General features: G+C 40.7%; 1 protein-coding gene across 3 annotated transcripts; it reads left to right on the forward strand.

Moving 5' to 3' along the window:
• The first annotated feature begins 579 nt into the window (after window positions 1–579).
• On the forward strand, window positions 580–4,547 carry CUNH15orf48 (chromosome unknown C15orf48 homolog). 3 transcript variants are annotated; one of them, XM_026060675.1, is made up of 6 exons: window positions 580–693; window positions 816–876; window positions 1,087–1,175; window positions 1,951–2,011; window positions 2,713–2,804; window positions 4,270–4,547. In XM_026060675.1, exons 2-5 carry the CDS (start codon window positions 832–834, stop codon window positions 2,779–2,781), a joined length of 264 nt encoding a protein of 87 aa, XP_025916460.1. In that variant the 5' UTR covers window positions 580–693; window positions 816–831; the 3' UTR covers window positions 2,782–2,804; window positions 4,270–4,547. The 3 variants fall into 3 exon arrangements, with proteins under 3 accessions (XP_025916460.1, XP_025916459.1, XP_025916458.1); XM_026060674.1 differs by having other exon boundaries at window positions 581–693; window positions 4,266–4,547; XM_026060673.1 differs by having other exon boundaries at window positions 582–693; window positions 2,713–4,547.
• The last annotated feature ends 9,388 nt before the right edge of the window (window positions 4,548–13,935 follow it).

Raw genomic sequence — 13,935 nt, forward strand, 5'->3', positions numbered from 1 at the left:
TACTGGTCACTGTACAATCCTTGCCAAGCGCTGGAGAGAGGTGGGCCACGGCCCTACCTGCGTGTTCACCTCGGTATGCTGTTCTTTAGGTGACAGGCAAGAAGGAAGGTGACAAGACAAAGACGTGAGGAATGGAGGAGGGAGATTTGAGGAATACCATACCAAAGAGGGAAAGAGTTGCAGAGAGAAGGGGGAAACAAGTGGGCGTCACTGGGGCACAATGACAGGACAACAACCCCCAAGAAGTCTACAAAATGGCCGTGGAGGGAGCCGGACTGGTGTGAGCATGAAACAGCCCCGGGCCCCTCAGCGCCGCTGCCACGCTGGAAGCGGGCGGGCAGCCGCCCCTACGCCTGCCCCATGCACAGCCTCGCCCCCCGCCACCGCCTTCGCGGCCCTTCCGCACCCGCTGCTCCCCCGTGTACGGGCCGCGGCCCCTCCGCCCGGGGCCCAGCAGGCGGCGCTGCCCCCCCGCGCCGGCCGCCAGGGGGCGCCGCCGTCGCGCCGTGTCGCGCCCCGCCGCGGGCCGCGGGCTGCGGGGAGCCAGGCGGTGGGTGGCGCAGCGCCCGCCGCGGGCGTCCGGCCCCACCTACGTGACCCGGGGCGCCGCCAGTGCGCACAGGCGTTTCTGGGCGCTTATAAGGCGCGGAGCACATCCGCCGCCCCGCTGCCGGCCCGTCTCCGCTCCGCCAGGTAACGGGGGCTCGACGCCCGGGGGCGCGGCGCGGTGCCCGGGCCCCGGGGCTGGGGGCGGCCGGTAACCGCGGACCGCCGGTAACCGCGGACCGTCGGTAACCGCGGACCGTTTGTTCCAGGTCCGCAGCCGCTGCCATGGCGAACATGAGTTTCTTCCAGCTGCTGAGGGCGAAGAAAGAAGTAAGTTTGTGAGAGGCGGCGGTCGCCCCCGCCGGGGCGCGGCGGCGGCCGGGTAGGTGCCCGCGGCTGCCGCTCGGGGCGCGAGGCGGCGCGCCCGGTTGCCGGCCGGCGATCGCCCCCTGCCCGTCTGCGCCTCTCGCTTCCCGGCTCGGCGCTCCCCGGCCGCGGTGACCAGTTCTCCAGCTCTCTTCTCCGTTTTTTGTCTTTCAGCTTATTCCCCTAGTTGGAGTAGTGTCTTTTGCGGCACTTGGGGCTATCTCTGCTTCCATCTATTCCCTCTTCAGCAAATCCGATGTGATGTAAGCAAAATGCATGTTGCTTGGCGTTTTTACTAATTCCCTTTTTCAACGGAGGTATTTGACCATCTTGTTTTGTACAAAAAAAAAAAAAAATCCAAGTGGATGCCCTGTAGTGGTAGGGAAGACTAAGATACCTGCAGAGTCTAAACACTGAAGAAATGACTTAATTTGTAGCGTAGTCCAACCTATTTCCTGACTTCTGCTTTAATAGGTCGTAATTTATTTTTGGCTTTAGGTGTAGTGGCCTTTAAACATTCTCATGAAGAATTTTAAATGATCAAGTAGGTAGATGACATTTAGGTGTTCTGCAGTCATGTTGTTGATCTGTATATAAAGAACAAGATTTGATAATGTGAACTTATTCTAAGTTAATATTTTAATGGTTTAGCTAATTTTAGAGCTCAGACCTACACTCAGTAAACTTTTGGGAGTTTTTATATTTACTTAAAGGGAGCTGGAATGGGTATTTAGTCATCAGGCTAAGAATCGCATTACATTTTATGTGAATCTTTACTCAATTTTGAATTTTGGCTTGTTTTACTTATACCAAAACGTTATACTTAAATAATAATGGTATGTTTGGTGCTTTGGAAGCTGCAAGTGAAGAAACATGACAGATTCCCAGGCAGAACGTAAAACAAGAATGCCCAAACACATAAATTTGTGCTTACTTATGTGAATAGCTCTACTGACAATAGTCTACTCAAATGCGGAAAACATGTGCTAGACTGGGCCCTAAAACATAGAACCTGGTTTTCTTTATCTTCTCTTAAAGCATTAACAAAACTGGCAATCCAGAACCTTGGGAAGCTATAGATCCTGCTCAGCCTCAGAAGGTAATTTATATGAGTAATATAGCCAGTGCAAAGACTGTATATTGTTTGCAGTACAATGAATGATATAATTACACCTAAAATATATAAGAATTAGCAAAATATTAATGGAAAAAATGTAAGGCTGACTTTTACTTCTATTTAAAAGTGGAACCAATTGCTTTATTCATTATTTTTATGTAAAGTATCTTCCCTGCATTATTAATGATAGGAATTCAGCTGTTATATCATTCTCTGTTGGGTCCTGAATTTCTGGCCTGCCTCCGATTGGTGTTAGCTGCTGCGACATCCATTTACTCAATTCCACTGATAATGGTGGAAATTTGGAGTATAGAGGCAAAGCTGGTCACACTCTCCTTAGTCAGGACTTTCAAAATTGACTAAGAATGTTTTTGTGTACTGCAGCCCAAAGGAAAAAAATCTCAGTTTGGTAGAGCATCTAGGATAAGTAAAATAAAGTTATTTGGGAATATCAGATTATTATTTATTTGAAATCAAGCAATTTTGTTCAACAAATTATTAAATATGTCATTGTTTTTATTTTTGCTTACTTTCAAAAGGAAAACTAAAACTATCAGAAAACTCTCTTCAAGTTGATGAATGATATAGGAGGAAAAAATTCTAATATTTTATTGAGAGCGGAATAAATGCTTACTGGGATTTTGCTAATCTGTCTTTCATATTTTCCTCTGTATTTCTTCCAGCTATTAACAATCCATCAGAAATGGAAGCCTATAGAAGAGCTGGAAAAGGTCAAAAAGCTTACGAAGTGACAAGTTTCAGTTGCCTCAAAAAGGTACTCTATGAATCTAGTGGAATCATTTCTGCACAAACTTGACTACTGAAATCAGTGTGCGGAAATGCTTCTGCTACATTTTTAGGGTCTCCCTACATTTTTGGACTCTGGATAAGGACTTTCATGTTGCCTTAGAAGTTGCCATACAACATCCGCATAGTCCAAAAATCTGTCTCAAATATTCATTCTCAGTAGGCATTTGATGTCAAATGTTGACTATTCAGATGGTAATTAGACAGAAAAAAAAAATCACACTTTGTAGTATTTTATTTTACCAAGAATATATTAATTTTATAATTTTATATATTTTTAATAAAACATATTTAGCTTTTTGCAACATTCCTTTTAAATCCAGTATGAGGAGATTATCAAAAAGCCCTTTTAAAGTGAGATTCCTGGTCTGCTACCTCTTTATACCATATTTCAGTGCTGTATACATATTGTATAATTGTATACAGAGCAAATAGTCATCATAGGATGACTAAGGATGTCTGTGTATGGCAACATATGTGATCATAAAACATTCTTGTATAAGGAAACATTTAATTTCTATGTTAGATGAACAACTTGAGATAAAATAAAGTTCTACTGATAATAAAAAAACTTAGAAATTTGTTTAGCTTAACCCACTGAGCAGGCCAATATGTTATTTAAAACCACATTTAAGACTGCACAATTAAAAGGTAAGACTTCAGCATGATTAAAACAGAATTAGAAATGGAAGGAAATCTCTATTGTATTTAATATTGTTGCTGTTTAAACTTACAAAATGCTATTATAATTAAACAACTTGCATTATCCAAAACTTACTATATAATGGCAGTTTCTTGTACTAAATATTTTACATGCAAGCTTAAATGTACTGTGCAGTTATTAACATATTTTTAAACGCTTCTAGATAGATGCTGTTAAGAACATCTGCTTTCACACAGAGAAAATCAACAGATTAAAAATAGGAATGTCACTATAAAGACACATTTCCTTTCTAAGCATCTGTGTTTTTTCCTAAAGGTCAGCTAGGGAAGGGACGTAATATGCGTACCTCCAACAAATTAATGAGAGAGATGTGCCTCCAATTGTAAAACAGCCCTTTGGGGATGTATTTTCTGTATGTGTTCCCTTTCAAGTAGTTTCATACATATTATACAGTTTCTACTACATTGGACACTGAAAATGCGTTACTTGCTGGCATGAAGAAAGCAAAACAGGAATAACTTAATTTTAAAAAGTCCACCTAGGTGAGTGATAGTGAAGTGCTTTAGGTTACTCTGCTGCAGCACAGACGAGTTACATTAGTGATGCTGTCTCACTAACTTGAAGGTAGTCTGGCTTCAGAGACTTTAACTTTCTCAGGTTACTTGATATTGAGCAATAAAAAAGTTAAAATATTATTTTTGTCCTGTATTTTTGTTCAGATGCAGCATAGATATTTATTGGGTTTTTTTATCTTCTTTTTACAAGTAAGGATGACTCAGCAGCATTTATATATAAGGTCAAGAGGAACGATTAGACTTCAGAATGCGTTCTTGGCTTTCATTTTTAAGGAGTGACATTACAAGAGGATTGGATAGCCTGTAGCCACAAAAATTCACTGCTCTAAAATTTGAGTTTTTAAATAGGAAAATATTTTAAAATACATTCTGTAAGTTATTCTGTATTTCCATATTTTTACTGGAATGTATTGATCAAAAATGTGTTGTGCTGAGTTGATGCATGAATTAAATGAGTTTGTCCTTCAGTATATCACTTGTATGGTCTGTGAATACTGTTATGTGGTTTTGACATAAGCATCTATCAACACTAGGAGAATAAGCGTAAGTCAATTTTACATCATTTCTCTATTTAAACAATTTTTAGTGGTGTCTTCCAGTAGTACATTGAGTAGTGTGACTACCATCAGTCACAAGTTGGTGGTTCTCTCATCCTCTCCTGAGGTGTAATGGTAAAGGTAATGGAATGTTTTGCTTTGTTAGGGGAAGGGGAGGAAAAGGGTGGTGGGGGGGTTGTTTTTGTTTTTTTCCTTTGGTCAATAATAGATTTATGGGAAGGTTTTTCACATAATGTGAGAAATCAAAAACTTGTTGCGCACTATGAAAAGATTGTTACTAGGATTTTAACACTCTTGGGGACAGTTTTCTGGGTTCTCAGACTTTCCCTGAGAACATTTGATCTGCACAGATGTGTTTATTCTTGTAAAACACAGAATGAAACTGTGCCAAAGGAATGAATTTACTGAAGATCTTCACCCTGAAGGTGACAGGCTGGGTTCAGATCACTAAGTAGTTTGAAATTATGGATTAAAACCCTGTACTTGATATGAAACCTATGAGAAGACACAAGTTGCAATGGAGATGTGTAACAGATCACTACCAAAAGCAAACTTGTTGGGTTATGATAATTACCTTCACATTTAGGACTTTGCCAATGTCTCCTTTACCCTTTTTAATAGCATGATCATAATTATTATTAAAAAGGAAAAAGCAAATATGGAACAATATAAAATAAGAAGGAAGCCTATACCACTAAAATTCAACCACTTCACACAAACAAACAGATTTCTGGATCTCCTTTAGGACAATAATCCTCTTGCTAAGAAACCAGAGCACTTTTTATCCATGTTAATATTTATTCTCAATTATTATTGAAAATGTACAGCCATAGAAAATAGCAGTTCCTGTCTTAAAAAAAAGTTTACTTAGGCTTCTTTACCACCTTCTACCAAAGTATTACAGATACTTTTTAAACATAATTATTCCAATATGGAACAGATCTTAAACTCATTATCTACACATGCAATCTAAGATTCAGCTACAATTTACCAACACTTACACAGGAAATAAGTAGCAGTATGAAAAACTAGATGCTGGGTATCCAGTGGCTTATTCAATTTAATAGATAACGCTACTACTTGTTATTATATTAAAGTGTTATTTACAGGGCCAGTAATAAGTTACCAGTTGCAGTTATTAATTAGAAATTGATATGCCCTGAATAATAGCTGCTTACTGATTTTGGACCAATGTACTTAGCCTGATATCAAGGAATTGTTTTCAGAAGGGGCTCTGGGGGCTTCCAAGGCAAGACAGCTGAATGACCAGGAACCTATAAAATGAATAGCAATTTCAGTGATGAAAAAGGGAAGGTAACAAAGGCATGCTACCCTGATGTCAAGATTTTTTTATCAAGTGTAAGCTGTTAAAATCTTAATGCAAAACCAGGCCTGTACTGGTCTGTGAAACATATCTTTATCGGGGAGGCTAGTCTGTTCTTTAGTCCTCTGAAGAAGGATAAGATTGAACGTCAGCTAAGTGGTGCAGCTGTGGGACTTCCCTATTTCTTACTTTCTTTTACAGCCAGAAGAGGGTTGGGTTTTCTTGTTTTGTTTTGAATCAATAGCTTCTCTAAGTTGCCGTTCTCTGAAGGAAGTAGGCTGTGAAGTCATTCACTATTGCTAGCAGATGCAGGGTGCTCTTTATATCAGCTGGACAGTTTTAAAAAAAAAAAGTTTGTCACATAGTCTGAAGGGATTGGTCAGAACTCCATCTGCCCATTTTTTTCATAATAATTCTGGTTTGGTTAGACTTACCCAATAAAACAAAAGTTTTTGGATTTAAGTCTAATTTTCAAAGATGTCATGCTGGAACAGCTCATTTTTACAAGTATGTAAGGTAAATATAGGTACCCAGAGAAGAATGGCATCCAGCATGGCCATGACCATAGCATTAGCAGTATGGTGCACCCAGCGTGCTGTGTGTGGTGTGTTCAGCTGCTCGGAGCACGAGGGATGTTGGCCAGCCACGTTACACAAATGTGGCAGTGACAGTCCGGTAACGCTGCTGAAAAGGCTGGGCCTGCAGCACAGCAGCACTGTGGCTGCGTCTGAATGTCCTGCGGGAGCACACAAGTGTGCCCTGGGCTCCTGATCTTCATTATCTGGGTTAGGGACCTCGTTGCAGTGTTCTGCGTCTCCCTCACAGCCCATGTGTGTAAGCGACCTTCCTGGGGAAAACAGCATACAGGAGGTGACAGAGCAAAGGTGTCTTCTGCAGGTATGGACTTGGGATGCCTAGAGATCAGAAACACCTGTAGCTCTGTTTGGTTGGAGCCTGCCATGTCAGTGACTGCTTAAAGAGTGTGGAGAGTGTTGCATATCTTGGTCCTGTCACACTTAAATCCATAGAAATAGGTGCAGGCTGTGGATAGTATTTTAGTTTACTGTAAAGTCCTCTAGTTCGCTGCTGAATTAAGGTGTTGAATGGGGCACCAAGGTACCAACACAGTTCTAAAAGACAGTCAAGCCAGCTGAATGGGACTTCGCTGGAGACTGCATGTCAACATGCATTATCTATCACATCTCTTGTTTAGCTTTTATGGAGTTTCATATGCCTACATTTTGCAAAGAGAAGGAAATAACCTTTGCTTTCATCTTTGCAAATTGTTTAATTAGGTGCGTTTCCTAAAAACTAATGGTTCTTTACATGTTGGATACCCAAGCTATACTGCATCATAAGATAAAATTATTTTGCTGTAAAAATATTTAGCAGAAGAAAATATTCTAAACTACTTTGGTTTATTACATTATATCAAAATACATCTCTAAATATGCAGACCATTGTACAGGGAATGTATCTAAAAAGGAGTGCCTTCAGTACTGAGCAATTTTTAGCTCTGCCAACTCATTTTATGTGAGAATGGCACAATTCATTTTAGTGAAAGTACTTCTAATTTACCTGATGTACATAGAAGGAAAATAAAGTTTCTCAAAGTTGAGCTGAATTTGGAGTTTTTCCAATTTAATGAAAGCAAAAAAATGTATACTGAAACTAAACTTTGCTACCATAATTTCCCACAATTCATTTAATTCATGTCATCTCTTCAATAGTTCCTTCAAGTGTAGATCATCTTAATAGGCGTTTTGCATTTTCCACATAAGCTAGATGATTTTCCTGTAGAAATCCTCATTCCTTTGAAGTTAATGGAAGTTTTAATACTGCCTTCAAAGGAAGATGAAATTTAACCCCTAACACTGAAAAATTAAGAACCATATTCTGTTGCTGAATGTAACAGAGGGCGCTAACAAATTCAATGTAGCAGATAACCATGGCCCTAACTTTAAGCATGGTATCTTTAAATCCCATTGACTTTAGGGGAAGTTTTCAGGAGATATTACCCTCTTTTGTTATTATGTCTTTTGGCCACTTTTGCAAGTGGTAGGTTTTCACCTGGTCTGTGCTCCAACAGGTAAAGACTTTCTTCCCCAGCCTCCTATGTAATGGTAGAAAAAGTTAGAAACTTTTTTTTTAGAACTGAAATATTTTACATAAAACTTGGCTCCCAGAAACCATTACAAATACATTTTTTTGAAGGGCTCTGTGGCTCTTTTTGAGAGATCATAGTAATCAGTAAATGGTTGTGAATAAACTTTTTCACTGTTAGCCTGTGAACAGCATATAACATCTGCTTGATTAGCTCAAGAATATTTTATGGGTATAGTCATATATATTTTGTATTTGTTTTTGTACAAAATGTTATATTTGTAATTAATACATTTTAAAAGAAGTGTTCATAGAAAACAGCTGTTTTTTGAAGAACAAATTTAACATAATGGCTTTGTATTTAGCAGCTATTTATCTTGGTTCTAATTTGGCAACTGTTATTCATTTAAGCAGTCGTTTAACAACTAAGTGACACTATCGTGGGTAGATTGATCTCTATGCATGCTTCAGTGTAATCTGCATATAACTTAAATTTAAATTAAGTCCTCAAGGAGGGTTAAAGGTATCTCAGCTTGTGGAAGCAGCACAGAGAATCAAAAGTGAACCTCTGGAGAGGTCTGATTTGGCATAGTCCTAAAGTGTTGAAAATGCTGAACGGCTTATCAGCTCCTGATGGCAACCTACCTCAATTTGACAAGTAGGAGTTTTCTTTGGAGAATTTCCATGCTTACTAGTCCTGGTATATGAGCTGTATGCTCACAATATCTTAGTAGTTCCAGCCTTAACAGAGGCTTTCCTAGTAAGAAAAAATCATTTTTAAAGCTCAAGAACAGCCAATCAGCTTTTTATTCCATTAGTCTCAGGAGGGTTGTAGCTATTTTTGGATCAAGTCAAATTAGATTTATTCTTTCTTAATTACTATGAATATTTATATATATATATATCAGGGAGAGAAAAAGTAGACTCAGGTCTGCACTCTTCTTTTTTTCTAAACTCCTGACCCATATCTGTTGTGTGTTGTCTGATACACAGTCCTACAGCCCATTCAGATATGATTCATTGACATAGATAAGACTAAAGACTGGGACCTGGTCCAGCCCCAACCACAAGATTTGCAAAGGACCTTGAACTTTTCCCTTAAAGGAAGGAGAGATGGGTTCTTCAATTTGAAATGCATGACTCTAATTCTAAATAACTGGAAGGACTATCAAACCTGACTTTATTCATCACAATAACAAATACTATTTTTTATAATTGTTTATAACTACATATTTTAGTACATTGCAAGAGGTTAGGTTCTAAATTTTACATCTACAGCAAAGTCATACATAGAGGAAAAACAAGAGATTGAGCGATTACTTTGTAGGGTGCACCAAGAACTGTTCTATTTAACATAAATCTATTATGCAATATACAAATTAAATCTTTACCTTTCTAACTCTGATGTTTGGAGAACAAAGTAATAATTTGCTGAATTTTATGAGCTAAATTTTATGAGAACAATAAGAATTCCATGTCCTGTGTTATGCAAACCCATGACTTTTTATTCCATGGACAATTTAGAGGCTGTTGAAATAAATTTCACTTCTCTTTCTTCCTTCCCTGCCTCCTACTCCATTCTGTTCCTGTTTTTTTAGGCAATCACAGTTTTCACACGCCCTGACTAGTACTTTTCCATGGAATTATCACCACAAGCTTTCATATTAATTACAAGTTTAATTAAAATGCTCACTGGCTTGTCTGAATATCAAACACAAATTAAAAACATCACCATTAGAACTGCATCATTAGAATCTACAGTCATGCTTTTTTCACTGCAGGTGGCTGATCGTTTAATACAGTTATTTGTAAATAGTCTTCTGGAAGAATGGAAAGTTGCTTTTTGCAGTATACATCCAAACTGAAATGATAATTACATTCCCCAAAAATATAATTTTGGGGCAAGAATGTTTGATGTAGTTTTGTAAACAGATGGACAAATTCAGCACTTAAAACAATCAGCAGAAACTTGTAACATAAGTGAGAAACAAAATGCTGTATACAAACTTGCATCTGCTTTCCTGGAGCAGTAATGGTAACAGCTAGACAAAGCAGCTGTCTTCAGGCAATCAGTTTTGCATGATGACTGCATGTGGTACTGGGTACCAGTCCACAGCACTCCTTTTTGAGACACAGCCTCAGTGTGCAGGCAGCTGACCCCTCATTTTCCCAGATTAACAACCCATAACACTTGCCCTTGGATTCCCCTGTTGTGTGGTCTCACTGATAAGGTCTTTACAAAACACCACCTCTTTCAGCCTTTCATACCTTTCCTTCTTGTTTTAGGAGTCCTCTTGTTAAACTCCTGATCGGTTGCTCACTTACTCTCTCCCAGCTTTTCACCAAGATGTTTATCCTCTCTCAAGTCAGTAAAAGACAGCCAAGGTTTGAAGAGGATAAAACCTAATTAATTATCTGTCTCCTTTTAGCCTCTTCCCTTTTCCAGCTTGTCTGATGCTCCTTTAAACATATGGATCTGTCCTTAAAGGAGCCATGCAGTGGGTCTGGCTGTGAGCACCACTATTTCATACAGAGTACAACCATTCAGTAACCATCCATGAGTTCACAAACTCTCTGAGCAAAATTTAAAATACTCTGAACCTAAACTAAATTCACTCTACTTTCAGAAAGTAAAGTGAAGCCTGTAAATCAAAGACCTAGTAACGTTATATTCTCTTTGGCATGTAGCTTTATTTCAATTACTAATCTTTGTTATTACAGTAGTACTTAAAAACCTTAACCACAAGCAGGCCATGACTGGACCTGGTCACTGTATGAATGCCTCTGAAGAGCTTACAATTTATACAAGCACCACAAAGAAAGAGTGGCAAAAAAACAAGCACAGAGTTTGGATATAACATCAACAGGAGATATGAGGAAGAGCCAGAAACGGCACAGATCTTCCAATGTGTAAACCACTGTCCTATTAATTTGCTTTGCTACCTCTCAAAGTAAAACAATAACAACATAGGAAAAGACTACATCAGAAGAAAATACGATTTTCACAAGATCTTCATGTTGTAAGAATGCCCAATCTGTTCGTTTGAGTTACTGACACACTAGTGCCTGAGTGCTGCCGCTGTGATGTCAGATTTGGAAAGAATCTCTTCAGAGGCCCTTAAATGTCCCCTTCTGCATTTTCTTTACTCTTCTCAAAAGAGAAGTTCAGTACTGGTATAAGAAAGCGCAATTCTACTGATTTCCTGCATATGCTAGTGAAAGATTTGGCCCCATCTCTGGCTCATTCAGCAGGCTTGACCTATTAAAAAAAATATACTAGTGATCCATAATGCACCTGTGTCAGCTGCAAGCCTCCGTCTTCCTTCCTGCCGTTCCCTAGTGCAGCCCTTTGCAGGCTTCATCTCTGCATCTCCAAAAATAGAGCCTTCATTGAGGCAAACCAGCAAGTAACTAAGTAAACGATTCTGTTAAAGGAAGATGCTTTTTGGTTTGTGAAAGTATTTATCATACAGTATTGACACAAAGACTGTAAGGATTAGTCTGCAAAACACAAATGTGCAATTATCACTAGCTTACAGGGGTAAACATATGAGCTGCTAGTTTATTTTACTTTCCTATCTTCAATATCCAACACTGATTAACAAAGACAGAACTGATCCAACTCATTTGAAGTAAAGTCCTTTGACACTAAAATATATCTAAGTACTTTTTATTAGATGTGTGAAGTGGAGAGAGGCTATTTTCTGCTGTACATTCCAATATCAGGTAGTACATATTGCTGTAAGAGATCCCCTTCTTATTGAAGAAACAGAGCTAAAAGCTATACAGATGTGATTTTCTTCAGCTTTTCATTTTCGTTAAAAATTCAGTCATCCAAGTGTAGAGTAGGACCATCATAAAAATGCCTGATTTGTATAATATGTTCTTATTTGAAAGTATTATCTGGATTTTAAAACCAACTTGATTCATAATCATTCCATCAGCTAGTTACTCATGCTCTGGAAACTGGTACAGCTCTAAGAAAAGTCATGGAGTTCTATTAAAGATAAGCAAGTACTATATGCCATTGCTTAGGTGCTTCTATCAATTTATCGCCGCCCACCTTATCAAAGAATACAAGATTTGCTGGATTCAAAAGCTTTGTTGATTTTTTCTTTTTTTTTTTTTTTTGTATATGATAGTCCATGTCAGCATTTTTCTGCCTGATATCAGCTGCCCCCCATTTCTCTACAGCAAGATGCTATGTAGTTACTTCATTGGTGCGTGTGGTTTCTGTAGTAAATAGTACCTTACAAAGGGGCCTGATGCAATCATTAAAGGAAATTGTTCATCCTGCAGTTGTCATCTGTCTCACTTAGTGCAGCAGTGGTGTTGTCCCTAGCACTAGCTGCAGAAAATAAACAAGAATAATGGGAACGATTCACTGATATTTGGTGTTGGACCTTTCCCAAGAAAGCTTTCAGATTAAATAAACATTGCCACGCTGCTCAGTGCAGTTTTAATTCACTGTTCAAAGCGCTGGATGTACAGCACATCCCTGCCATGCAGGGAGCACACAACGTAACAAGATCACCTACAAGTGTAACTGAAATGGAAAGTAAAAAACATTAGTGAGGAAGTGGACTCATCCAAGAACTGCAGTTGGACTAAGTAATTATTTACCTTCAAGGTGCTGATTTGAGTAGAAAACAGGTAGATTGTTTGCTGAAAGCTATCTCCCATCATAAAACAATCATCACTGGAAATTATACCCTTCAAAGAAAGTCCAAAGACCGAACAGCCACAGAGTCCAAAGAACCATTTCCCTCACCCAGTTCAAGGAGCAGACAGGAGCAGACAGGTCACAGGGCAGGTGAGAGCAGCTCCACCAGCCCCATCTGTGCTGCACCCCGGCCTGATACCCACGGGATTTGGGCTTCCGGAGCTACCTGCTCAAACTTCTCCTCAGTATTATATTTGTTAAAAACAAAAAGACTGACTGACTTTTAAATATCCTTGTTAGGTGTTGATTCTTGCCAACACTGCGAATGGGATACGATGTCTTTTTGTAAAACTCAAGACAGCAGCTTGGTGCCCTCCCAGGACTCTGCAGACAACGCAGGGAACCGAGGGCACGCAGCACGCTGCCCCGCACCACACAAACACCCCTGGAGCAGAGCGCTCCTTCGAGGCAGGCGTCCCAACGGACCTAGCGGCGTTTCATTTGCTCTCGCTGGGGCTTCGTCCCACACACCCTCCCAGTCCTAGGGCTTTTTTCCTGGCCTCCAAGAAAACTGTGCCAGAAAAACACTCTGTTTAAGATCCTGGACCCCAAAACACGGAGCCTGCCCCACAGCACCCCCGGGTGGCTTCCCTCACACGGAAATCGTCACCTGCCGAGGCACCGAGCAGGAAGGCCGGGAAGGAGGACGCCCTGTCGGCCGGGCCAGCCTCCCCGGGACGCCCTTCCCGGCGCTCGCTCCCAGGCCGCAGCCACCGCATTTTTGCAATTTGGTGCCCGCAGCCTGGGACCGTTGGGGGCAAAGGGGGTCGTTTGTGCCTTAAACTTTATTCCAAATGAAGCCAGTGTGAGTGAGAAGCAAAGGTCCTTTACTGTAAGTGCTATTGTCAAGGAAACAGTATGTAATCTACCCCTCCTTCATAGCTCCTCCTTCCACCCATCTCCTGTAAGACAGGTGTGGGTTTGCAGTAAATGCCTGGCCCTGAGGGGACCCAGCCCTGGGGGGGGCCCGTGCTGCCCCGCTGCTTTCGGCGCTGCCCGCGTTCCTCCCAAAGCTCCTGCTGCGCCGCTGAAGGAGGATCCCCGGGGCGGAGGGAGCGCGGCTACCGCTTCCTCGGCCCGGCTCTTCCCTCCCCGCCTCGGCAAGCGCCCGGCGCCCAGCCCGGCCCCCGCAGGCCGCCGCCGCCCCCCGCAG

Source organism: Apteryx rowi, unplaced genomic scaffold (assembly GCF_003343035.1).
Source record: "Apteryx rowi isolate R43461 unplaced genomic scaffold, aptRow1 scaffold_17, whole genome shotgun sequence".
In the NCBI taxonomy this organism is placed as follows: domain Eukaryota; kingdom Metazoa; phylum Chordata; class Aves; order Apterygiformes; family Apterygidae; genus Apteryx; species Apteryx rowi.

Bases quoted from the DNA above. Each gene is read 5' to 3' on its own strand.
- CUNH15orf48 (XM_026060675.1), top strand. From the start codon at position 832: ATGGCGAACATGAGTTTCTTCCAGCTGCTGAGGGCGAAGAAAGAA. The intron at 877-1,086 runs GTAAGTTTGTGA...TTTGTCTTTCAG, and splicing joins TGCTGAGGGCGAAGAAAGAA to CTTATTCCCCTAGTTGGAGT. The intron at 2,012-2,712 runs GTAATTTATATG...TATTTCTTCCAG, and splicing joins ATCCTGCTCAGCCTCAGAAG to CTATTAACAATCCATCAGAA.